Source organism: Pholcus phalangioides, unplaced genomic scaffold, assembly GCF_987345545.1.
Source record: "Pholcus phalangioides strain wild (caught in Gottingen) unplaced genomic scaffold, Ppha-v1.0 ptg000016l_1, whole genome shotgun sequence".
In the NCBI taxonomy this organism is placed as follows: domain Eukaryota; kingdom Metazoa; phylum Arthropoda; class Arachnida; order Araneae; family Pholcidae; genus Pholcus; species Pholcus phalangioides.
The window spans coordinates 14,596,032-14,623,538 of record NW_028301609.1 but is presented as its reverse complement, the minus strand read 5'-3'; the positions used below and the strand labels follow the sequence as shown (position 1 = coordinate 14,623,538).

Genomic DNA, 27,507 nt, shown 5'->3' with positions numbered 1-27,507 from the left:
ACCGACATACGACACGTATCAGGTGTACAGAATCAGGTCTCTGATGCTCTTTCTAGAATACAAGCCATTGCATGTCCTCCATCAATAGACTATTCCAAGATCGCAGAAGCTCAAGTGACCAATAGCAAACTTGACTCTCTCAATCATTCCTCCTCATTAAAACTCAGCATCTGCAATTTAGTTGGTATAGACAAACCACTCTGGTGTGACACATCCTGCAATCAAATACGTCCATATATACCGAATACTCTTCAAAGACACGTTTTTGATGTTCTTCACAATCTATGTCACCCAGGCATCAAAGCCACAACACGTCTTGTCTGTGATCGCTTTGTATAGCCTTCAATTCGGAAAGACTGCACCACCTGGACTCCATGTTGTGTGCCTTGCCAAAAGTCAAAGGTGCACAAACATACTGTTTCCGCTTCAGGAAAAATAGAAATGCCAGACACTCGTTTCAAGCACATTCATATCGATATCATTGGTCCACTTCCATCATCTCAAGATTACACATATTGCCTCACCTGCATCGATCGATTCAGCCGTTGGATCGAAGTATTACCGATGAAGGACATGACAGCAGCCACTGTTGCTTCAACGTTCTATTCTGATTGGATCAGTCATTTCGGAACCCCAGAGAAAATAACAACAGACCAGGGTCGGCAGTTCGAAAGCTTCATTTTTCACGAACTCACCAAACTCCTTGGCATTCAGCACATCAGGACGACACCTTACCATCCTCAAGCTAACGGGATGATAGAAAGAGTTCATCGACAACTGAAAGCAGCTCTGATAGCTAGGTCAAACATGAACTGGGTGAATACACTTCCAATAGTCTTGTTAGGGCTACGATCCTGCTACAAAGAAGACCTCAAAGCCACACCAGCACAACTTGTATACGGCACAGAGCTCCGATTGCCTGGCGATTTGATCTCCAACAGTAGCAATAACATTCCGTGTCCCACAGAATTCGTCTCCATTCTAAGAGACCAGATGCAGCAGCTACAACCAACTCCTGCAATGGCGCATGGTGAAAAGAGACTCTACGTACATTCTGAACTGAAGAACACCACCCACGTCTTCCTGCGGTCAGACGCAGTGAAACGAGCACTCGTCCCCACTTACAACGGACCATACGAAGTGCTGAAACATTGGTGAGAAGACATTTAGCCTTCTCATAAAAGGAAAACCTTCCATGGTATCAGTCGACAGGTTAAAACCTGCCTTTCTACTCACCGGCAGTGTGCCTCAGCCAACCAACAAAAAGACAGATTCATCTGTGCCAAAAACTTTCTCCCTCGTTCCGAAAAGCATCCTGAAAAAGACAACGACCTGCAGAAATATTTGGGAAAACCGTCTACGTTCATCGCAGCACGTGACTTTTAAAATATAATTTTTTTTCTCTTCTTTCCTCGTCCTTCGGACTGCGAGGGGGGGGTACTGTAGTGCTGCCTGCACGATGGCGCTAGCGTGTCTTCGCAGCTTGTATGATGATTATTCTATTTTCTGCTCGTGGCAATGCAACAGAAAATCGGGAGTCAAGGGCGTCTGACTCTGCTTGTTTGTTGTTGATGTTGTCTTACTCACCGATGCGCGTGTCTGTGTCTCGCCGTGCACAGGCCACATTTTTCTCTACCAGCATTCCCGTTTGTATTATGTAAATATTATCCGTTGTAAATAAAGTGTAAATATATAAACAAAATCATTTCATGGATCAACCAAATATATATATAAACTGAAGAGCCAAAAAAACTGGTGCAGGCATGCGTATGTAAATAAAGAGATATGGAACCAATCAGAGTACGGCGCTGCGGTCGGCAACGCCTATATGACACAACAAGTGTCTGGCATAGTTGTTAGATCAGTTACTGCTGCTACAATGGCAGGTTATCTAGATTTAAGTGAGTTTGAACGTGGTGTTATAGTTGGCGCACGAGAGATAGGACATAGCATCTCCGAGGTAGCGATGAAATTTGGATTTTCACATGCGACCATTTCACGAGTGTACCGTGAATATCGGGAGTCTGGTAAAAAATTAAATCTACGACATCGCTGCGGCCGGAAAAAGATCATGCACGAACAGGACCAACGACGACTGATGAGAATCATTAAACGTGACAGACGTGCAACCCTTCCGCAAATTGCTGCAGATTTCAATGCTAGGCCATCAACAAGTGTCAGCGTGCGAACCATTCAACGAAACATCATCGATATGGGCTTTCGGAGCCGAAGGCCCACTCGTGTACCCTTAATGACTGCACGACACAAAGCTTTACGCCTCGGCTGGGCCCGACAACACAGACATTGGACTTTTGAGGACTGGAAACACGTTGCCTGGTCTGACGAGTCTCGGTTCCAATTGCTTCGAGCTGATGGACGTGTGCGGGTATGGAGACAACCTCATGAATCCATGGACCCTACATGTCAACAGGGGACTGTTCAAGCTGGTGGAGACTCTGTGATGGTATGGGGTGTGTGCAGGTGGCGTGATATGGGACCCCTGATACGTCTAGATACGACTCTAACAGGTGACAGGTACGTAAGCATCCTGTCTGATCACCTGCACCCATTCATGTCCATTGTGCATTCCGACGGACTTGGACAATTTCAGCAGGACAATGTGACACCCCACACATCCAGAATTGCTACAAAGTGGCTCCAGGAACACTCTTCTGACTTTAGACACTTCCGCTGGCCACCAAAATCCCCAGACATTAACATTATTGAACATATCTGGGATGCCTTGCAACGTGCTGTTCAGAAGATATCTCCACCCCCCTCTTACTCCTACGGATTTATGGACAGCCCTGCAGGATTCGTGGTGTCAATTACCTCCAGCACTACTTCAGACATTAATCGAGTCCATGCCACATCGTGTTGCGGCACTTCTGCGTGCTCGCGGGGGGCCCTACACAATATCAGGCAGGTGACCAGTTTTTTTGGCTCTTCAGTGTATTACTCTACTTTTATACATATATTCCTAGAGAAGTATAACATTTTATAATTTGAACTGAACACAGTCTCTCCTTTTTCTGTTATCAAAATGAGAACAGAAGCTGACTGCCCGCTGGCAGTTGATCTGACAGGTTCGGGATGGAAAACATGCTTTAAAGGGGGGGGGGGGAACACAACCCAGTATCTGGGCTCATCACTGCCAAAATAAGAGGGTTTTAAAAGGCAGCGAGTTATCTCATAATTGCTAAATACAAAGCATCAAGTAAGGTGAGATATCTCATCAGTGCTGCTGAAAAGATTAATGATCTGTTACCCAATGATATAAAGTTGCAAGAAAAAGAACAATAATAATTATATATATTTTTAACAGCACAAATGAAGAATTTTATGCAATTTGCATCCCACACTACTATGTCACTTAATGTTTTTCATTCTATTAAAATCTCCACCCCCCCTCTTACTCCTACGGATTTATGGACAGCCCTGCAGGGTTCATGGTGTCAATTACCTCCAGCACTACTTCAGACATTAGTCGAGTCCATGCCACGTCGTGTTGCGGCACTTCTGCGTGCTCACGGGTTTTAATCCTCTTAGTGAGATTTACAAAATATCTCATCTCTTTAAAAGCCTCTTATTTTATCATTGACAAGCCTAGATCTATTGTAAAGTTGATTTCTCAATGAAACACTTTTCCCTATACCCCCTTGCTATGCATCTGCTGAAAATTGGAAGAAAGTCTACATTATTAAAAAAGATATGACATTTTATTGGGTGCTTAGTATTTTTTACAATGTTACGTGGAGAGGCTTAAAATAAACAAAATATTAAAGAAAACGTAGGCTCAATTCTTGCAAAAATTATTTCAACTCATTTCCTTGATAAAGGATTTCAAAAATTTATTACACTTGTAACATAACGGTAAAGTAAATTATTCATCATTTTTATGATGGATAATCATAATTATTTTTTAACGAGGTCGGATATTACAGAGGCCAGCTAGTTGAGAGCCTGCTGTATTAGATCAATGCAAAATGAGTTATACAGCTAAACCTAGATTTAACGTCAGAGATGATCAACATTTCTATTCATTAAATTCGAGTTGAGATGATCACAAATATACTTAGATTTACAACACAGCCCACAACACAAACAAAAAAAGATGATGAGATGAACTTTAGAAAGAAAAGTTTGCTGTCTCCACTAGGATCGAATCGAATCCTGGTCCTCTTGCAATCTGTGCTAGCGTAATAATCAATTGGCTACAGAGACACAGATATTTCTTTTTCTTATGATGCACACACAGTAGAAAGATGCACTGAGTGGAGACATTGTAGCCTTCCTTAACTCAGCTATAGCCCCAACCAGGTGGCGACAGTGAGAGAGATGCTATAGGACTGCGAGAAGACTGGGGATTGATTCCTGGCGGAAACAAAAAACTTTTCTTTCTGAAGTTTGTCTCTGCATCTTTCCAGAAGCATCTTTATTTGACAATACGGTTTATTAACCCTTTCCTTTATAAATTGCACTGATTCTCATTATAACTGGCCTAGTGGGAATAGCCAAACTCTCTATAAAATGCTACATTTCTTTTTAAGAGTTTTCCAATATTGTGCAGGGGATAGTTCTTTCCTCAAAGTCAGAGAATAATAGAACCAAGGAAGAGAAATACTCTATAATTTTATATTATTTATACTTTATGCATATTTCTATACTACCCAACAGTTAGGGAAAAAAGGTATATTTCAAACAGTGTCTCTCTCTTTTATAGTAAAACTTTTAACAATCTTTGCCCACTGGCAGTGGATCTAACAGGGTGGGAATGGGAAACATGTTCTTAGGAGAAGCAGAATTCATGAAGTTCTTTGGGCTTGTCATTGTTGAAACAAGAGGGGCTTTAAGGAGGCAAGATATCTTGTAAATGCCACTGAGGAGGTTAATTGGGGTTACACTGTTTGACATCATTACCTTGATGGGAGAAGATTGCTGACAGATTTACGTTCTCATTGTAGCACATCCATCCAAATTTTTTACGAACTTATCAACTGTCTGTGTGTATATATTTTCCATTATTTCCATGGCGGGCTAATAAGCTGCACTGCCCATTACTGCTGTGTGGTCATGTGGGCATCATGCTGGATTCTCATTGTGAGGATCCAGATTTGATCCCTGTTGGGGTGTTGGGGGGGGGGGCACAGTGGTGTGGGCGAAAGTATGCTTTCTGAGGTTTTACATCTCTGACGTAAGCAGATTTTTAGCCATTTTTGACCCCCCCCCCCTTGTCAGCAAAATTTCGTCAGCAGCTTAAAATATTTCCTATCTTCAAAAAGGGTGGTTGATGACATAAGCAACCTTCAAACTCCCCCCCCCCTCCTCCCTTGTCATCAAAAGTCAGCAAATCCAAAACCCCTTCCCCCCCCCTCGATGCTGACATAATACTTGAATGACCCCTATCATAAAAATTTATTTGCCAAAAATTTGCCAATTTCATGTCAAAATATGGAAGATAGACACCAGTGTAACACAAAAAAAGCTTAGGTCAACTCATAAAAAATTCCCTGGAGGAATGTTTATTAAGTGCATGTACAGTTAAATCAGGGCTGCAACTAGATGCTTGGTCACCCGGGGCAAGCGCCCATTTTGACGTCCCCTTGTAATGTTGAAGGAGAGGTTTCAGAATGAAATTTGTGCCCCCTCGGGTCGGGCACGAGACCCGCCTGCTCCCCCATAGTTGCGGCCCTGAGTCAAGTGTTACTCATTGGAAATCATCTACATTTACCCGACACTCAATAATCTGAATCTTTGTACAGTTCTTTCCGTTTTTGTGAACTCTGAATTCAGTGACCTCTCTCTTCCCAAGCACTTGCTGGACCGGAAAATTTGTCTGTATAAGAGTAATAACCATAAGCAAGTGGGTTTTCATTGAAACATTTAAAATAGTTCTTACTTTGGGAATGAAATAATTCTAATTACACATTAGTTGGAGGCTATGGAATGAATATATGGAATGAAATGAATATACATGCTCAGTGAAATTTACTGTAGAGTATGAAAAAAAGAACTTCAGATTTGATGGTAACTGTACATTTTAATGCATAATATTCTTATGCTATTTAAGAGAATGCATGTATATCAGTGTTATTCAAAGGAATTTATTTATTTTCCGTGTCATCTAGTGTTTTTGTAGCAATACCTGCTACAAAGCTTCAAATTTTTTGAAATCTCAATTACTCGAGATTCCAGTTTGGTTTCAAGAAGAATCAGCAAAAGTCACTCTCCTTCAGGATTGCCACAACAAGTTTGTAATTAGTTGTTTGTTATAATTTAGATGTTCATGCAATAAGTTTTGTTCATTTTTTTAATCTGGAAAAATCGATAATCAAAATCTGAGGATACACATATCTGAGAATCATGCTTCTAACAAATAAAAATAACCTTAGTTTATGATTTATATAGCTTCACTTTCATTCCAACATTCATATATATGTGCATATAATTTTCCTTTCCGGGCTATTGTGGTGGTTATTCAATGAAGAAAAATTTGCTTAAGTGAGCGTCACCATAAACATGATAGTGATGAGAGTTTCTTATTGTTTCTGTGTTTAATACTTATCAAATATGATTTAAAATCATACTGATATTCACATACAATTTTGATGTTTTCTGTAGATGTGATTCACAATTACCCAAATTTTTTATTCTGTGTTCAATTTCAGAGGAAGTGCTGGAGAAGAAGTTTTTATTCATGATAAAGTCTCCATAGAGAATGTCAACTCACAGAACAACAGTCTTAAGGATGACTGCAAGAAATTGCTTCTAGATGATCTTGCAAAGTTAGCGGATGGTTTCCGAGACAAACTTGTAGTGACAGAAAAAGACATGTAAGTTAGTTTGAATGTCTCTATAAAAATAAATCAAAGCCATTTGAATTATGGGAGGGGGGCAGGGGGAATTTTTTTATAATTAGGGGATACTTAAATGCTTTCTATGATTAGAGAAGTTCATCATTTCGTGTGATATCAAAGAGTTCATAAATCCATAGAATCAAGCAACAATTAGAATTTTAATGTTTAGGTCAGTTGGCTAAATGGTTTTAAGGATGCAAGATTGTATGCAGAAATGTTTTAGAGAATCAACTGCTGTGAGCTCAAAAAATCAATTTCATGAATGGAGAGAGTCCTGTTCATTTGCTAATATCAGAACAAAATAACATACCCAAGAGACGATTATGCTACAGATAAAGTAGGAATTCTCTACAATGTATTATTTGACAGAGAGCAAAAACTTGAGATTCACTGATAATGAGAAGTCTGTTATAACTGCAATTTTTCCAGTGAGTGTGAACTCTTATTATTATGAGACTTTTACTGTATATGAAATCATATAGGAAACTTTTCTTATCAAAAATGAGCCCAATTCAATTCGGATAAGGGAGGCTCTACCATATATTGAATGAGGCTCGTACTATTGATCATATCTAAAATTACCATATTATGCAGATTGTGGTGTTCGTCATAACTAGGTCTATCCAAGTTCTTGATTTAAGTGTGATATTAGTTGGTATATTTGTGTTGTAGCATGCATTTGGTAAATTTTGCTTTTTTTCCTTCATTGCAGAGTGCCTGTTGAAGAAAAATGTGAAACACAAACTAATCAAAGTAGTACAGTGAAACAAATATATAAGCCGTCCCACGTCAGCGAAGAAGAGACCTCCACAGAGTCTGATGATGACAATGACAAGTTCTTTTTGGATTCAAAAGATGAATTGCATCAGTGCCATAAATTGATGCCTGTAGCCTCAGTGAAACCTTTGAAACCACCAATTCTCATCACACCACTGCCTTTATCAAGCAAATCAGAACCAGAAACAGCTGCTGCTGCTGCCGTAAGTGATTCCTTTTTCACTCAGATGCATAACATTTTTAGAGAGTGGATTACTCTCTCCACATACCAGTTTATTCTCGGTGAGGATGGACTGCAAGCTGCTGATATCGAACAGCTGTTCAATCATCGGGATTTGTCTCGGAACTCTTCGTCATTGGAACTCTCTGGCATGCAAGAAAGATACTTGAAACTTTGTATGAAGTTGGACAACATGGAAGAAGAAGAGAGGGAATTCGAAGAGAAAGTCATTAGTGGGACCATAGTTGAAGCAGTTGAAGAGGCAACTGTGAAGGAATTGAGCGCTGAGGAAAAACTTGCTATGTTTTTCTCTCATAGTAATAATAATGAAGTTGCTGAAGATAAGCAACCCAGAAAAATTAAAGGCAGAAAGAAAAAATCGGCCGCTAGAAAAGGGGGAATATCCAAAGCCATTAGAACCACACCCATCCTTGCATCAAACGATAGGCCTGCAGCAAAAAATGCAAGTTATTTAATTTTTCTTTACTCATTACTCAAATACTCCATTTTTAAGTTATGATTTTTTTTTTAAATTATGTGTGTGCTAATTTTGAAACTTAAATTTTGACTTATCATGCTTAAAAATTGTTTTTTCGGGTTCGAAGACCGTCGTCCGTTTGAGTTTGTTCTCAACGTTTCCCCAACACTAGTGGTTGGCATCATCAGGAGAATTGATAAACTGGATCAAAGTCAAGTTTTCCGGAGTCTCAGGTTGTATTTATGCACATAAGTGGCTTGAACTACACTATTGTTTTGTGATTGGTCAGTTGATTCTATGGCTGGCAGCGTATTGTAAACAGTTGTTATGCTGGTAGAACCTGATTGGCCGAGAGATGTGGAGTTATCTGATTGGCTGTTGTCATCATTCTGTTGCTGCAGCAACAATAGTGTAGTTCAAGCCACTTATGTGCATAAATACAACCTGAGACTCCGGAAAACTTGACTTTGATCCAGTTTATCAATTCTCCTGATGATGCCAACCACTAGTGTTGGGGAAACGTTGAGAACAAACTCAAACGGATGACGGTCTTCGAACCCGAAAAAACAATTTTTATCAAATGATGGCCGCGAAAACCTTATCAACTATTTATCATGCTTAGTTCGCATCTATGGTCATTGACATAGTAGTTGCCAATTTACATGCAATATGCAGATTGTAGTGTTCATGATGGCTTGGGATTTTTATGACATGCCATATTTTGAGGATTTTCGAGCTGTTGGTCATATCTTAAGCATTTTTGAATAATCAGTCATATTTTAGGAATTTTCAAGCAATAAAAGGTTTTTTTTTGTTAATTTATATTACTGCAAATTTTAATCTGTGGGCATTTTCTTCAGTGATGTAGATGTAGTATGTATTTACAAGGAATCCTCGTCTTTTCTACTTTTTTTTTTTGAAAAAAAACTTGTCCATTCATAGTAGCCACTTTTTTGTTCTTGGAGGATTCTTATGCTATGTTTCTGCATTTTCAGCACCAATGTTAGCCGCTTTGCGGTCATGTGGACATCCTGAGGTGGTGAGCATCCCGAATACCTGGGTTGGAATCTTACTGGTGGCACATGAACCAGTATCTTCGATCGATCTTCCCATTGAAAAGTCTTACAACAGAATGGACAACCATGGCCACAACCAATACTACTACCACTACTTAACCGAACATGCATCTCGTACACATTCCTCTACATAATTTCTAACGAATCGGCACACGCCAGAGAGAGAATGTGTGTTCTGAGTGTATTCTTGGCTTTAACGTATTTATGTTGTCGAGTTGTGCTTATTTCATGTTCATGTTGCCATCTGGCTTCCATTTTCTGAAGTAAAGATGGAAATGCATGAATTTTCATGTTTTGTCAATATCCTGTTGTAGGCCTGCCTGCTCTGTGTGGAGAGACTTTTTCAAATGGGAGATCAGCTCACATTCGTGCCTCAAAGCTGGAAAACCACAGAAAACCAACTTCAGTCGACCAATAACAAAATTGGTTGGCTGCAACCAATAACAAAAATTGACACTGCCACCTAGGGGCAAACACCCATTTTGGCTCCTCTACTTTGCAATTTTGTACGAACAAGAAACAAACATGGCACCATTCCTTGTCCATCGCACAGGACACCCCTTCAGTAGTTCCACCTGTACAAATATTCAAACATTATACTTCACTCACAAATCGAAATACAGACGGGAGACTAACTCCACACACACACACACAACACTAGATACGCTCACAGATAGTTTGGTATACGAGAATGAGTTAGGTATAAAACATGTAATAAACTTGCGTCACAACTAACACCCGAAAGCAGATAAAATGATAGTGAATTGGTAGACCGGAGTTGTGCTCTGTTTAAAAGAAGAAGGACAGACGGTACCACTGTATTTTTTTTTGTTAAATATGTTGAAAGTTTCAGTGCAAAACAGATTTAATGTGTACAGATTTAAAGCAGCATTGCAGTTCAGCTTGAGCACCAATCAACAAGATTGCAGAAACCAGACATCTGCATTATGACATGCTTTCCAATATTGCTCCATCTGGTAGTTTTTATCAATTAAAAAAAAAACTGCAAAGTAGTTTCCTCAAATATTTCATAAAAGAAACTAAATATGTAATGGCAGTTTTTCTTAAACATTTGAAACTGTATCTCGTAAAATTCAGTGCAGTTCTAGAACGTAGTAAAGAACAGATATTGTACATAAAGAAGGCGTGGTTTTCATTCGAATCTGTGAGAGAATTTTAATTAAAAAAGTAAATTGATGAATTTTTTGTTTATTTATATATATATGTTTTTAATTTAATAAGATATAAGCAATAACTGAAAAAAGAAGAGATGAAACAATGGTAAATCAATGGTAAAACAATGGTCATATTTATGAATTTTAAGGTGCTTTAAGCCATAAATGTATATTTTCAAGATTTTTTGGTCATACAAATCAACAGCGTTGTTATGTTTAACAGATACACATTCAAAATCTATTGAATCATGTCATAATTAAGTCATGAAATGACTCAAACAAGTTGACTTTTTCTTGGATATTATGTCGAGGTGAACTCAGAAAGGAAATTATACCGTCTCCAATAGGAATCCAACCTAGGAACCTGGATGAAATCAATAGGCTTTCTGGATATTATGCTGAGGTGAACAGGAAAAAAAAAATGTTGTTTCTCTCCACCGGGAATTGAACCAAAGACCTCTTGCATATCAGGTGGTTCTGGGTTCGATTCCTGGTAGAGAGAAACAACACTTTTTTTCCCTGTTCACCTCGGCATAATATCTGGAAAACTTACTGATTTCATGTATCTTAGCCGAGCAAAAAGTAATCATCCATCTCTAGGAACCTGGGTTTTATTCCTGGTGGAGACCAGTTTAGGAGTTTTTTAGACATAATATTCAGAAACGATCTATTTCCTTGATATATTGGGCTGGGAAAAAAGCAGTCTCTCACTCTCTCATGAAATGACTGTATTTTTATTTTTCAGAATCAATCTAGCTTGGTGGAAGAAAAAAGCCTGGATGATCCAATTCTTCCAATGGTTGACTCGGTATCCCAGAATTCTCTGCGAAGACAAGTGGTTATTTCTAAGTTGAGGATTGCGTAAGTTAGCTTTTTATTGTATTTATTCAAATAAAAGTCATTCGATCATTTTTTCTTCGAGATAATCAGGCTGTACACAGAGACGCGCTGACATTAATAAAACATTTGGTGGGGCCTAAAAGTTTCTAGTCGTCCAGTATATACAGGACTCAAGATAGTATGGGGGGGGGGGGGAAGTTTCCTTGCATTGTATATTCATTAATTATTAGGAAATTTATTGGGAGGTGCTCAAATAGCCCCAGTCCCCAGGTTCCAGTGCCTATATGATGGTACAGTAGATTATATCGAAGAGTTAATAAAAACTATTACAGTAGGAAGAGAGGGGGGTCTCACTTATGCATTGGTGCAAGGGAACAAAAAAAGACCTACATAAGAGTGGTGTATAAGAGAACTGCACTATTTATAACTACTGAAGGGGTGTCCTGTGCGGTGGACAAGGAACGGTGCCATGTTTGTTTCTTGTTCATACGAAATTGCAAAGTAGAGGAGCCAAGATGGGTGTTTGCCCCTAGGTGGCACGAATGTGAGCTGATCTCCCATTTGAAAAAGTCCTTCCACACAGAGCAGGATATCTTTGACCAAATGTGTAGAAAATCGTCTTTTAACTGAGAGAAGTATATACGTGAGAGACCACTGTATTTTTATTCTGAATAGCCAGTGCACCATTGTATTTTCAGCATATTAAACTTAATTAGTTTTCAGTCATATAAATCCAGTTACAGGGCCATAACCGGGGGGGGGGGGCAACTGCCTCGGGCGGCAAAATTTAGAAAGGCGGAAGTTTTAGGTGGGAACAAAGAACACCATAACAAAATTATCACATTCTAAAGTTGTGGGGGCAGCAAAATAGTTTAGAGTTTGCCCGGGCGGCAAAAATCCTAGTTATGGCCCTGTATAAATGAAAAAGAATATAATAGCATTATTTTCCTATTATTTTGGCCGGGCAGAAAAATCATCTTATAACTGAGAGAAATGTATAGATGAGGTATATTTATATTTAGAGAAACACCTTCAGAATTTATTAAGTTTTCCTGGGCCATCATCAAGTACTGGAGAGTTTCTTGAGTTGAAGGCAGTTTTCCGATCTTAGTTTATCCTTAACATTTCTCCAGTGTTAGTAATCGGCATCACCAGGAGATCTATATAAGTTTGAACCGCGAAAGAGAGACTGTAGACTTAGACCCACAAAAATCTGATGACAATGTCAACCACTAGCATTTGCGGAAAATGTCAAGGAAGAAGCTGAGATGATTTTAGACTTAAAATGTCTTCACTTCATTTGTTGAAAATGTTTCGCATTTGTTCCAAAGATGATGAAATTGGAAAGGAAAGAAATGGCTTCAAATTAGATGTGAGCACATTAATGTTAATCTCTAATAAGAAGCTTAAATGATGAGACCAAATTTTTTTTGGCTACAAATTTTTGCTTGCTCATTATATTCTGCTCTGTATTGAATCTTTCTTTTTTTTATTCTTTTTTTTTTAAAGGTATTTGGATTTGCTTCCTCTTGTTGGGCTGCATTATAAAAACATCAGTGATAATGTCCGGTTACTCGTCACATCTTTCAGGTAAGGGTATATTAATTTTTATGTAATGTATACACACATATGCAGGGCTCCCACTTGTCCTACTTCTTGGTAAAATGTCCTAGTTTTGTCCTATTTTCAGGGTTTTCCTACTTTTTTTTTTACTAAATCCTGTCAATAAAATCTGAGTAATTTTTTTCTTGAGCCGAAGCAGAAATTGTATAATTTTTTTTCAGGTTATCTGGGGTGGGGTCTATGTGGACCATATGGTTTATTAAATTTTCTTTTGCTTAGTTTGAGGGTTCAAAAACTCATTTTGTGTAAATGTTTTGAATATTCATTATAAAAACTTCTGTCTGGATAGAAAAATACTTTTGTACTTACTGGTGCACATTTTGTGTATAGGTGAAGCAACAGTTTGTATAACAAAACAGTTGGATACATCCAATTATTCTAGGTTTTGTGGTTCTGATGCTACCCAATAGCATTTTTGTTTTCTGTATTTTTGGGACATGTCCAGGTATAAACAATGTTTACAAAATTCTGCAGAGCTAGAAATGAAAGTGCTTCATATGTCAAAACGATGATGCTGGTATTTTGTGCAGTAAAATGTAAACAAATCACTTTGAGAATGAACAGCTCAGTAAAACCTCTGGTTTACCTTGAATTATTTACATTGAACCTTGTACTTTACACATTTTGCCCTGTGTTTTTTGGAAGTAGTCACAAAGGAGTGTCATTCTTAAAAGACTGCCATATCTTAATAATTTGATGTGCATTGAGGAAGAAAATAGACAGATTGGACTATTTCTACTTTACTGCACACCTGCTCTGGTTATATATCACCATACAGCAATTTCTAACCAGTGGAATTGGGTGAGGAACAAAGTCGCCATCCACATTGGTGGTTGCCCCAATCTCGGTAGGTAAAGAACTTGTTTCTAATGTCTTTGCCCGGATTTGAACCTGTGAACCTTGATGGTAACCTTCGTAGTGGAAGAAGAGCATCTTACCACTGCGCCACTCAAGCAGACAGATTGGACTGTGAAAGACTCCTCGAAAAAAAGTAATATATTGTGAGGAGAGGGAAAATAATTATATGTGTTTGCTAAAATGCTGTTTGACCCAAAATAATTTTTGTTATCAAGTCATTTCTGTCATTTTGTTTTGGCTTAAGTAAATCTTATAGGATACTGAAATAGAGTACTATGAAAAAAAATTAATTTTTTTTGTGATTTTTTTTTCCATAAGGCTATGATTATGTTGCCTTGGGGCGGTGGCGGGGGGTCCCCCATCTTACTTTTTCTAATTTTTTTAGTGGACGCTTGTACGTTTTTTTTTCTATATTTATTTGATTTTTTTTCAAGACCAGTTATAGGTATAGGTAAGTATCGTGTTCATGTATTAAGAAATAGATATCATCTGAAGATAACTAAATATGTATGTTTAATAAATATCCATGGTTGTTTGCAGTGCATTTATGGTACAAAAAACCATATCAAAACATGAGCCCTAGAACCCTGTCTGCCCCTACTCCGCCCTGTGTGGAGTATGACGTCTATTCATGACCTCTTGGGACAGTTATCGGTCAGCTACACATGTACAATGTAGTCTAACGCCTGAGCGAAACATATGTAAAGGGTGTGGAGAGAAACAAAAATTGCTAGTTTTTTCTGCTTTTCTAACACGAACTGCGTTCATCAGAAACAAAATCACTCACACCTAACTCCATCTGGTAAAAGCAAATTTAATGCATTCCAACACCAATATCTTGGATCACTTAGTGATTGGGGGGGGGGGTGGTTTTCTGATGATAATATCAATACTGAGAGTTGTGTGTGTGTGGAAAAATTTTCAATGGTCAAAATACCCACGTTTTACAGATTATGGCCTCCGAAACTCACTGAATAAATCTAAAACTATGTTAAAATAGGCATTTATGGCACAAAAATTTAGGAAAAGGCATTTTTTTAAAAAAAAAAGTTTGAAAATAGGCAAAAAAAGGCATTTATGGCATTTTGGGCTTAAAGGCATTATGGCAACTTCTGTGCTCGAATTTTAAGGTTTGTTTCTAAGATTTGTTATAAGGTTTTCCTAGATGTTTGAAAAAAATCAGCACTGTAAAAATGTGGATAGTAACCCAGGTATTTAAATCGAATCCCTTTAACTCAGACTCAGCTGTCTTTTTGTTTTTAACTTTCAGTTTTTCACCAACGAATATTCTGTTTCGGCCATCTGAGTGGAAAGTGATATCACTAGTTTTGTTCAGAATGTAAGTATTTGTTTTCAGCTGTGTTGCAATACCATTGTTTTTGCTACATGATTTCGCTTCAAGTGAATCAATTTGCTGATTTTAAAAATCATGTGCCATAGAGCCATTAGAAATTTTGCAATCTCTATATATAAAATTGATTTTCTGTGTGTGTGTGTATGTTCTCTATACAAATCTACAATTTTAGATCGATCGTCGCAAAATTTTGCATATATACCAAATGGGACCCGACTTGAACGATAGGCTACTTTTAAATTTCGTCAGCCCAGGGCAAATGCCCCAAATGGGCAAAAAACGGTCAGGCAACAATGGTTTTTGGGCCTCAACAATCACTTTCCGAACGTTTACTTTGGTTACCGTGGTTCCCTAGGAATGCGTTTCAGACGTGTATATGCCTTTACAACGGTTTGTCACTTCTTTAATCCTGTCAGTATATGTATAATAGTTTATGCCTTTATAATGGTTTGCCACATTTTCAATATACTCTCAGTAATGAGCCTTTTTGAATAGACGTTATAATCATCACCATCATCGCTTTGATGGTCAGGAAAAGGATGATCCTCATAGAAATCAGTATTAAAATTGCCGATTTAACTGCATAAATACGGAAATTTAGTGGGGGGGGGGGGGTTTCCTGCCACATCAATAATTTTAAAAATTAAATTGAATTCTCGATTTTTGAAATATTGAATTCGCTTGGAGATACGAAGCCCAGAAAATTAAGTATGAAGTAATTAGCCGAATCTACTTTTGAGTTGGATATCCATGTAATAACATTGATTTCAACTTTTTATTTATATCTTCTCAAGCATGAAAATCAATGCCTCCGTATTGTCTTTTGATATTTATTTTCATAAATTCATATAGTTTAGGATGCTTTTAAAATTAGTTATGGGCCCCGTAAAGTGCATCGAAAAAATTCCACAGCTTTAATTAAGCATTTTTGGAAGCTGAAACAGGCAGAGATGGATAACTTGAAGTTCAGGGAGAGGGAATCGAAATACCTAGCACCCATCAAAAAGAAAAGGGGAGGGGAATATTCATTTCTATGTTTCTTTAAATTTAGATTTGTTTATTTCATGAGTCGCGCAGGACGTCGCCATATTGGTTATCTTTAGACACGGTTTGCATGTCCCTCAAAGAAAGAGGGAGATATCACGTGGTTCATAAAGCCTCATTGAAGAAAACCCGGGCAACGCCGGGTATTATAGCTAGTTATTAAATAGAATTGGACCCAACTAATTGTTTGAACCAATTAGGAGTGGAACTTGTTTGGATAGGTTCATCTTTTTGACATGATTTTTTTTCATGAACATTAATGAAAGTAGAGATCTCTGTATATTATACAAGTACAGCGAGTGCTCAACTTCTGCCAAGGGGTTTCACCCAGCCCATTAAAAATGTCCTGGTAGAGAAATATAAATAGTATTGATACACATGACATGATTAATGCCTAGGCTAACTATATTTTCTTCGTAAAAAATGGGAAATTGATACCCATATGGGATATTACCAGTTGTCGCAGAAAATTTCAAGTAAAGTTGCTAGGTAGAAGCAAAACATTGTCAAAAGCAAGCAAAGTTACTAATTTCAACCAAAAAAAAGTCAAAGGCCACTACATAAGAAAATATATTCAAGCCTGAAGTTTCTGCTAACTGGGTCTGTTCGTTTTGGGAGATTCCACTTCATCAATCAAAATGAGAATTATTATCATTTTTTCCATAATCATTTGTTTCCCACGCAATAACATTCACCAGATGATATCGTCATTCGATGAGATTTTCACTTCAAACCTTAAACTACATTCCCACATTTGAATGCTAGTTCAGGTTCATGCTAGTTCAGGTTCAATTTGAGATAATCACGAATTCCCATTATTTCTGATTTGATAATAAGAAGGTATTGCATTCTTCCAGAGACAATAGAATCGAAAAAGAAGAAAAAAGCAAATAACACACATGATTATCACTTACGTCGGTCATCACCGCGCCGTGCTGTGGAACATCAATAGTTGAAGAATCCCAAGATTCATTCAGGAAGCACATTTGGAATCTATCACTAAGATTGCTGGAAAATTGTCAGTGGTGGGAAATAGCAGGTCGCTATGGATAAAAACTTCACTAAAAAACCCTAAATATATGTTTGACAAATATGCAAGATAAATAAAGCCAATAGTTGCTGTTCTTGTGAGTTCGATTTCAATACAAAATGATTTCAATACAAAAGGAAATCGGTCGTCCATCTTTATGATTATTTGCAGGGTGTTCAGTACCAATGTGGCAACTATTCTAACATTGAAGTATGCTATTGTTTTGAACCAGTAATGGCCTTGGACCTTGATGGCTGGAGAGCATTTGCAACACTGCAATGAGTGCAACTTTACAACTTTATTTGTGAGAGTGAAATTGTACAGAAGATACACATTAGGCAATTTAATTGCAGGACAAAAAAAAAAAAAAGACATTCATTTCAATATCAGTTCTTTTAACAAATGTTGGAAGTATTCGCTACCATTTTCTCCTCATACTGTTTCCATCACAATGATTTAGACCAGGTGGGGGGGGGGCAGTAGCTGAAGTCAATAAGTTACTCCCCTAAAGTACCAAAGAAAAGGATATTTAGAGGTGTCGACAGTTCAATACCAGATTTACTTCGTCAGAAACTTTCTTTATGCAAAAACGTAAAAATTAAATATTTATCAAAAATATATATATTCTTTGTTAACCCATTTGCATCATAAGTGCATATATGCGCGGTAGTTTTTTTATGCATAAGAACAAAACACTAGAATACTATCATACTGTATAAAACTATTAAATTTAATTTTTCAAATTATTTTCAATGCATATCTTCATTTAAAAAAGTAAAATTATAAATTCTTTGTGTACGCCATTTTCTTTTCCGCTTTTTTTCATTATGAAATATTTCTAACTTTATACAATAAAAAGATTTTGGTGATATGGGCCAATTTTCCACATTTTCGAATGATGCAAATGGGTTAAACAGCTCTGGGAAGCTGGCGGATAACCATTGAATGGTGGAAAAGTTTGAGAATCCTTGCTCTGTGTATTAATTATATTGGAATGATTTTTTTGTTTTCTCAGAGTAGTGAGATTCGCAAATGTGGATTATATTCAAGAAATTGCAGTAATGGTGTTTATTCTGATGTTATCATGTTGCTCTAATATTTATTGTGGAATCTTGGTTTGGTATTTAGATTGAAAAGAAAATTCCCAGAGAGTTACTGCAGTGATCTTACTTACCGGAGTCTTTTAGAAAAAGCTTCCACTGACAATCGACTTACTATCGAATATGCTGACTCCTTTATAGAGTCTCTTATTCGGGCACATTGAATGTTGTGTTTGTCATTTGGAAAAAAATATTTGTTGATTTTGTAAATAAACTTATTTTATCTACGTTTTGTGTATTTTTACTTTAAAAAAAACTAATTCTATTGGGGAAATGTGATAATTGATAATTACAATTTTTTTCATAGAATGAATAAAAACTTTATTTTTGAATTGTTCAAATTTTCGCTTCGAAAAATGATGCATTTGCCCAAGCAGTGCCTGCAATTTATCATAGCTTCCTTTCAAACCGAGCACAACTCAGGTATATTGCGATGGACAATTTACTACCTAGTGAGTTGTGCTGGTAGTGTATTTACCTAACAGTATGAGTGCGTATCTAGTGTGGTGTTTGATTTTTCGGTGCTGCCATCTATATTTCCTGTTGTCTGTTGTAATCGTTACCTGTTTTAACGGGGAAGATCGGCTCGCATTTGCGCCTTGAAGTTGGAAACCACAGAAAACCAACTTGAGCCGACCACCACTATGGCGACGGTGGGGCTCGAACCCGGATCCTCGCCCGTCATTATGACCATTCGACCACCACAGCGACTATTATTTATCATAGCATCTAATCCCATTATCGTGAATGTTGCATATACACCCGAGAAGGCCCTCTGGTCATCGCTTGGCGGGTCTATGCGATAAGATGGTCATGGGGTAGTTTATTTAAGAATTAGAGATAATATATTTTTTCAATTCAGAAAAACAAAATTGGTGAAACAACACTCAATGCCTGATAAACAATAAATACCCCCCCGTTGAAAAACAGTTATAAAAATATATACGTCACTGCCAAAGTTGACCAGTTTTCGCAAACTGGCAAGCCCAGCTGACCCGGCCAACATCCGAAATTTGGGCTTTGGTCGGCACCTATATATCGAACCCTATGATTCGGGTCATCACCACGGTGGCGTATTTTTTGTGATAATTATGGTCATTCATAATTAGCCATGACACCCCTACAAAGGAATCTAAATATCGATATCTTAGTGATCCATATATAGGGATATATATAGATCAACATATAGGGGCTACTTCACCAAACACCAACTCTGGCCATATCGCAATTTACTGCCATTAGTGAGATGGGTTGGAAGTGAAGGCGCTGTCTATCGGTGGTCGCCTCGAGTTCGTTAGGGAAAATATCTTATCACTATCCTCCCTTGGGTTCGAACCCGGGACCCTGACAACAACCTTCACGATGGTAGACGAGCATCTTACCACCATGCCAATCGGGTACCCATGCATATAGGGGCTGGCCGAAGCCCAGCGAAAGTTCCAAATTCAGACGTTGGCCGGATCAACTTCGAGCTTTGGTAGCAACATATACATATATATGTTAAAAGCGGTTCTGTTATGGTTGGAAAACAGTTGTTTTTGATTGTTGGTGTAATTGTGCCATCTCTCTGTTCTAAACATTTAAGGAACATAGCCAAAGATACTTACGCATGCGTCCTCAAGTCCAAGTGTAGGAATTTATGGTAACCCCCCCTACTTCTCTCTCAACGCTTCCCCTCCCATGTGGAGTATGTAAACAGTGCAATGTCGTTACATTGGAATACCAGCTGTCATCTATATATGTGAAATATAAAAAATGCTAAACTTCAGCCTGCTTAAAAAATCCCGCTGAGCTGAATAAAATTGTTAAATTCTATACCAAGGATCCTTTCTTTTACAGAATAGGGGCATATTGTATTTTATTTCACCTGCACAAACCTGTTTCTCTGCGCACGGAATTTTTATATCTGGCGGAATGACAAAATAACATGCTACCTTATATGTACAATGTGGAATTTTTTTTTTCTGCACAGCAAAAAACTCACGTAAGCACATTCTCAAGACTCTAAACGTTCATACTTTGTAAACTTATTCACAATGAAAAAATTCCTTTCTTAGTTACTTTTGTCAATAATCGATAAAAAGACAAAAAGGAAGTTTCATCAGCAAAAATATGCCTTCAAGAAAATAACAATATAGTATAGCATTATATTAAATGTAATAAACATCATTAAACTGTGGGATCTCTGCTGCCACTTATCTATAATTTTCCGATTTAAATTAGCGACCGGTTTTTCATTGATATGAAGAATACAAAACGCAGAATGATATGGCATTACAAAATATTTTATAAACAATAATATTTGTAAAATTATTACATTTACTTCAAAATTTTAACAAAATTTTTACTGTTTGGGTGTGGTAAAATAGCATTAGCAATGAATCACCGGGAGATGCAAGGGCCCTCAGCCTGTACCTTTGCAAATTTTTACTAATACTATTTTACTACATCCAAACACTAACTGTTAAAAATTACACGCCAACGTAATAATTTAACAAATATTATTGCTTATAAAATATTTAATAATGTCATATCGTATTGCGTTTTTTATGCGGCATATCAATGAAAAACCGATCACTAATTTAAATCGAAGAATTATAACAGTTGTGTTTTTATTTGATAGGTGGCAGCAGAGATCCCAGTTCAATGATGTTTCTTACATTTAATATAATACTGTACTACATTGTTATTTTCTTGAAGGCATATTTTTGCTGATGAAATTTCACTTTTACCCGTTTATCGGTTTGGGACAAAAGTAACAAAGAACGGCACAATTTTTTCATGGTGGATAAGTTAACAAAATTTAGACGTTTTAGAGCCTGAGAATGCCTCCGTGCACTCGGAGTTTTTTGCTGTGCAGAAAAAAAAATTCCCCCATATTGTATAATAAGGTGGCATTTTATTTTGCTATTCCCCACTGATATCAAAATTTTGCGCAGAGAAACAGGTCCGCGCAGGTGAAACTAGATGATATACACACATCCGGGGGAGTTAAAAGAGTACATTTCATGTAGAAATAAATTTTTTGCTTTTCCCTCGAGCATCTCTTGTAGCTCATCATGCTGATCCCAAAGACTGGAATCTTTGGTGTGGCCTCTATAGTGAATTTATAGTGTAAAAAAAACTTTTCCGATTTAAATTAGTAACCGGTTTTTCATTGATATGAAGAATACAAAAACGCAATATGATAATGGCATTACAAACTATTTTATAAACAATAATATTTGTGAAATTATTACATTTGCTTCAAAATTTTAAAAGCTACTGTTTGGGCGTGGTAAAATAGCATTAGTAATAATTTTGAAAGTACAAATCCCTTTGGCATTTAGTAAACATTAAGAGTGGAAACTGTTCCACTCTTATTGTTGTTCAATGGCTGTTTCCTGAACCGTTGGTTTTAGAGAGAACTTTCAATTAGTAAAGAAGGTTTTAAATGATGTTTAAAAATGAGAAAAAATTATTTAACCGAAAGTTACGAAACTTGCAATTTTATATGCATTATTCGCTGAGATTTTTGAATTATAAAAACCGGAGAAAAAGGGGGGGGGGGGAAAGAACAGCATAAACTAACGTACAACGTTCTTTTCCCTCCAATTTTTGATTTTTTATAATTATTTTTATATGACATGAATGTCGCTCTCCACTTGTTAATACAAGATTTACAGAAGACGGGATGTTGTGAAGATATTTGTTATTTGAGATGTTCATTTTTTAAGGAAGGAAAAAACTCATCTCTGCCTCTACCGGGAGTCGAACCCGGGTCCCTCGATTGCCGGACGAGTGCTGACTCTGCACTCGTCCGGCACATATCTTCACAACATCCAGTCTTCTGTAAATCTTGAATTATTTTTATAATTATAAAAAATATATATGGACGGAATTTAAAATGATGGGTGACATGATTTGAAACATTTTTTTTTTTTCAAATTGAAAGTTGTCTCTAAAATTAACGGTTCGGGAAATAGCCATTGGAAAACAATAAGAGGGGGCAACCTGCATATATGGATTATATAAAGACGCAGTTTTTTTTGAAGTGTCAAAATTTGTATCTCCGAATTTTATGCGGCCACAGATTATTCGCGGAAAATTGTAGTTTTATTAAGATTTAAAGTTACACAACGATTATCGATGACCACGTGAATTGCAGCTGCAAAATGTCATACAGGTAAAAAATTAGGAAATTTCGTTTCTCAAAGAAATTTTTTTTAAATCAAACTACTCTCAAAAATTGTCTGATAAATTCTCAGAAAAGAATCATTGAAAAAAATAATTTGGCCCGTAGACGGACCTTTTTGAAATTAATGATATAAAAAATATTGAAATTAAAAAAAAACAATAGAAAAAAACCACCTGCAACCACGTGAGAAAATGAAACGATAGAAAGGGGGGGGGGAACTTAGAATTGATGAAAAATCATAATCAGATGAGAGAAATTATTTTAGAATTGATTATAGGGAAATAATTTCTAGAATTGATGAAAATATATGTATATTTCGTCACTTGTTTTGCCGTAAGTGCGGGGACCGGTGCGACCGCGCCTACCTAATACCTTCTAGAGCAGGTATATTGACCTACCGCACACCCCTAAGGTCGGCTTTGCTTAGTGTACTGCAAGAATAAAATTTATTAGCGCTTCACAGAAGCTCAATAAGTTATGGCAACCCTGAACTTGTCAGGAACATTACACTGGAATGCTATTAGAGTGGAAATCGGGCTATTCACAATATGGCGCGTGAAAAGAGGGCTTTATACTCTCTCGATTTGCTATGAAACTATATCCTTCCCCCCAACCACGCGCAACGTTTACATTACACAAAGTTTCTACGTGAGATCACTACCGGAGGTGTCACATTTGATTAAGTGATTCGCTGGTGGTGGTGTCTCTCCAGCTTTATGTTGTGTGAAAAGAATTCGCACAGCTTTTTTTTCGCCCCTTCTCCTCTTCTATCTAAACGAGTCACGGAAAAACGAGCTGATACAGCTGTAAAAGTTAATAATATGGAAAATTGCCTTCGTGTGTCAAAAACACCAGGAATAGAAGGTGTAGAGATCTAGGGGGTAAACCCATATCTCCTACTCTATTTTTCCATCATTCTCCTTCCAGGAAAAAGCAAGAAAAATTATTTGAAGGATTTTAACGTTAGATATTTATTCTTCACCTATGTGTGTGTCTATATAAATTTAGTACATTGCTTCCCCCACACCCCTCGTTTTTCAGAAAAATGCCCTTTTCCGAGAAAATCGCGCTGACAGGCTGTTGAGAGGAATTTGAGAACACCCCCCCCCCCTCCCTTGCCAAATCTGAACTGATGGTGACGTTGATGGCACCCCAGCCCCCTCCTCTTTCTCTTCTCCTTGTAACTGAGAGATTTTAACCTATCCTTATTCTTTTGTGAATTTATGGCCAATTCTAGATGGGAAAGAATGTATACCTCTCTCTCTCTCAAATAAAGTACCCTCTTTCAAGTTATTAGACTTTTTCTCCAGATTAACACTACTATTTTACCCTGAGGAGGAAAACTATTTTCCTACCCTGTGCTATCAAAAATCGCAGAAAATCGATGTATCAGGAATTAAAAAAAAAATTTTATATGACCGGCATGGTTGCTGGTATTGGAATGAATAGATCAAGTGTGCTCAAACTTTTGGAGAGTGCGGGTCTCTTCATTGATTTCAAAATTTTCCGGTGGAGGGGTCACTCAAATGATCTGTAAATATGCTGCGAACCACTTAATTCATACATACTCAACCCGTGACCCGCGGGCCAAATGCGGCCCTCGAAGTCAACTAAAATGGTACGTGACCTCACACCTAGTTTTGTAAAAATGAACTAAATGTCACATTTCCAGATCATTTAAGAGCTAGCAGCGATTTACAGATCAGAGAACAACAGGTCTACACACAACGGTACAATTACTAAATCATTACACTTCACTCACAGTCAGAAAAATTTACGGCAGATGGCAGCACTACACATAACAAGCATTATACAGGAACAAACTTCATGTTAGATTCACAACACGTACACGCAAATTCCGGCGTGTACCAACTTGTTAGAAATTCCGTATAGGAATGTGTACGAGGTACATGTACGGTTAAGTAGCAGGTATTCACTTAAGGGGCCGCAGCGTATTAACACATCATTTGAGTGAGCCTCCGCTCACTTAAGGGACCCGCAGGACATTAACAAATCACTTGAATGGCTCATCGTGCAGTTTCATACTACTTGCGAGGCTCGCAGCACATTCCCAGATCACTTATGCGATCTGCGGCATATTTGCAGATCATTTAACTGGCCCGTTACATGTTTTCAAACCAACCAATACAGTGGCTCGCACTCTCCTTAAAAGAGCTGAGCACCCTTTATTTATACTTCTATGAAACAATAAGGAAAAAAAAACCTATAGTATTCGATAGCAGGTGGCACTTTGACCTTTGAAGACGAAACACACCCCGCTTCCAATCTCAGTGAGATATCAAATCGTTCCCGGAGCATGGGTGTGTCTGGCAATGTTATTAAATATCTTCAGGATAACAAATAATATTACATATAGATTTCACATATAGATTCACACGTAATCAATGTTGGTCAATGGACGGATCATACTATACGGGGAAAAAAATCAACTATAAAATCTACATCATAATCTTCCGAAAGTTCTTGATTCCATCCGAAGATGAACACTCTAGCGTCCATGCGCTCTAAACAGCGTCCCTTGACACTGTGGTCATAGCCTTGTTGAGGTACGTACTGAAGAGTCCGTTGGTTCGTAAAATCTCACCGATAGTGGATGATCCTGGACGGAAGTCTAGTAATACTTGGGGTATAAAAGAAGGGTATAAATCGTCTTTCCTCAACGCCGGCCCGTCTTTGCTGTTATACGTTGCTTAATAGTCCTATACAGGAAGATATAATGACTCCTGGTGTTTCTCCAAATAAGGTGTATTAATAAGTCTTAGACAAGTAGCACAGATATCCATGAAAACCGGTAACCGACGGGCCATATAATTGAAGTGTACGCATTACATAGTTCATCTAAGGATGGTAAATAAAATTGTGGAATCGCGACTTTGACGTGATGAATTATCGCTAATATAATTCATCTGTCGGTGGTTTATACGTTCTTACGTACTGATCTTTGATTCGGATCTAAAAGGTATAATTGTTAGATCACGCTCATCTTACAGTAAAGAGTTGATATGAATAATCTTAGTATCGCCAAGACTAATTAAGATTGATTGTCTCTGGAATATAATCTCAATTTACAAGTTGTCAGACATTCGTCACTACGAAATGTCGATAGGCACCACGTCGCTTGGCTCTCAGTAGATGGGTATCAGCGACGAGGCCGCAGATCGTATATTCTAGTAGGATCCGGGCGAAATCACCTAGCTGGAACATAGTCGTCATCAGCACCTCGTTTACGCTTCGCGCCAACCCATTTCAGCTGGCGCAGTCGGCCGATGACACTGCAGTCACTGATTTATGATTGATGGAAAATGACACAGCAGAGAATTGGGATGGGGTGTCATCTATAAAATTCTTGCGTAATGATGCATTTGAAAATGACATTTTTTTTTCAGATAAAAGTTTATTTGTAAAGAAACGTCATGTACAGCACTAATTATAACACTGTTGTAAAATCTCCATTGTTTCTCGATATTTTGTGAAACTTTCGGATTTTCAGACCGATCCTTGATAACAACCGAACCATATTCAGTTGCCGAGTCAAGCTTGAAGTTCCCAAAGAAACAGCAGGTGGTTGGAGATTTTACGGTCACAACATGAAGTCGATCAACGATTTGCCTCCAGAGGTGATGTTGAAGATCTTTTCCGAATACATCCGAACCGAAGGCCAGTGGGAATTATTCAAGAACGTCTCCATGGTTTGCACGCGATGGAGAGATATCTCTGCTACCCCTTCGTTGTGGGAACAAATCAGCTTCAGGAAGCTGCACTGGAACCTCGACCACTTGCTCAGGTTAGGAGAAAAAGGACTTCTTTCAGCTACTCGGTCATTGAATTTATCTACTGATTCACTGCATGAGGATGATATCAGCAAAATTAACGAAGTTCGTCCTAAACTGAAGCCAGAAGATTTCGTTAGACTGGCTCCGTATTGCCGCAACCTGGAAAAACTCGACATTACGAAGAGCATGGTTTGCCGACTTGTGATGCAGCTCCTGACAAAAGAGTGGCGGGACATCAATCGATTGGTTATGGATTGCGTTACCGACAACAATCCCGAATTTGACGAACGCTATCCTACCGAAAGTCTTATGCCATTGCACCCTAGCATATTAGATCCTGTATTCAAGAACTGGGGGCAGAAACTGAAGCATTTAAGTTTGACCAGAATCCACTTCATTGGTAGTGAGTACCACCTGTTTTCGAAAATTGCTGATTGTTGCCCTTCCCTCGAAGAATTCCATTTTTGTCAAGTGCGCTACGTGAGGCAGTGTTTTCATAATCCAAATAAATTCCCATGTCCGATCGACAAACTTCAAAATGGATGCCCCAAACTTCGAGTTCTGGAACTTGAACGCTGTGAGTTCGTCTGCCAAGATATTGTGAACCTGACGGGATTTAAAGAAATGAGGAAATTTAGCATAAGCAGTTGCTTATTCAATGGCCTGCATATCAGCCGGGTTCTACAGAATTCCACAGAACTGGAGCACCTGGCCATCGATCAAGGACTTGAATCCATACACAACATCCCATCCGAAAAACTGAAAGTGCTCCACGTCTCATACGAAACAGGTTCGTTGGAAAATGCGATCATAAAATGGAAGTATACTCTGAGAGAAATTTTGATCAGTGCACTCAATACTGATGATCTCTCCGGAATCCTGGAAACTTTCCTACAGAGTAATCAGGACCCGATGTTGGAGGAACTGTACCTAAGTAGTGCTGCGGTACAAGTACCAGTGTTGAAGAAGTTCGTGCGGGTTTGTCGGAAACTCAGATATCTAGTTGTCAGCCTCGAGGAAGGCTCAACGAGTTGGTTGGTAAACCGAGAGCAAGTTGAGCAAGTTCTTGGTCTACCATGAATGTGACTTCCGTTTCTGTGTAAA

The 27,507-nt window shown here is 37.9% G+C and overlaps 2 protein-coding genes across 3 annotated transcripts in view; both read left to right on the top strand.

Annotated features, from left to right (window-relative positions):
• Positions 1–18,659, top strand: part of LOC149075115 (putative RNA polymerase II subunit B1 CTD phosphatase RPAP2) — a 29,414-nt gene extending 10,755 nt beyond the window's left edge. Inside the window, exons 5-11 of one of the 2 annotated variants that reach the window (XM_089245674.1) lie at positions 6,129–6,250; positions 6,669–6,833; positions 7,570–7,837; positions 11,329–11,444; positions 12,933–13,013; positions 15,175–15,243; positions 18,461–18,659. In XM_089245674.1, the coding sequence (XP_089101800.1) occupies positions 6,129–6,250; positions 6,669–6,833; positions 7,570–7,837; positions 11,329–11,444; positions 12,933–13,013; positions 15,175–15,243; positions 18,461–18,596 (957 nt within the window). In that variant the 3' untranslated portion in view covers positions 18,597–18,659. Of the gene's footprint in view, positions 1–6,128; positions 6,251–6,668; positions 6,834–7,569; positions 8,318–11,328; positions 11,445–12,932; positions 13,014–15,174; positions 15,244–18,460 lie in introns of both variants that reach the window. The other variant, XM_089245673.1, reaches the window with a different exon arrangement.
• Positions 18,660–26,217: 7,558 nt separating this feature from the next.
• Positions 26,218–27,483, top strand: LOC149075114 (F-box/LRR-repeat protein 6-like). The gene has a single exon (XM_089246045.1). It carries the CDS (start codon positions 26,218–26,220, stop codon positions 27,481–27,483), a length of 1,266 nt encoding a protein of 421 aa, XP_089102171.1.
• The last annotated feature ends 24 nt before the right edge of the window (positions 27,484–27,507 follow it).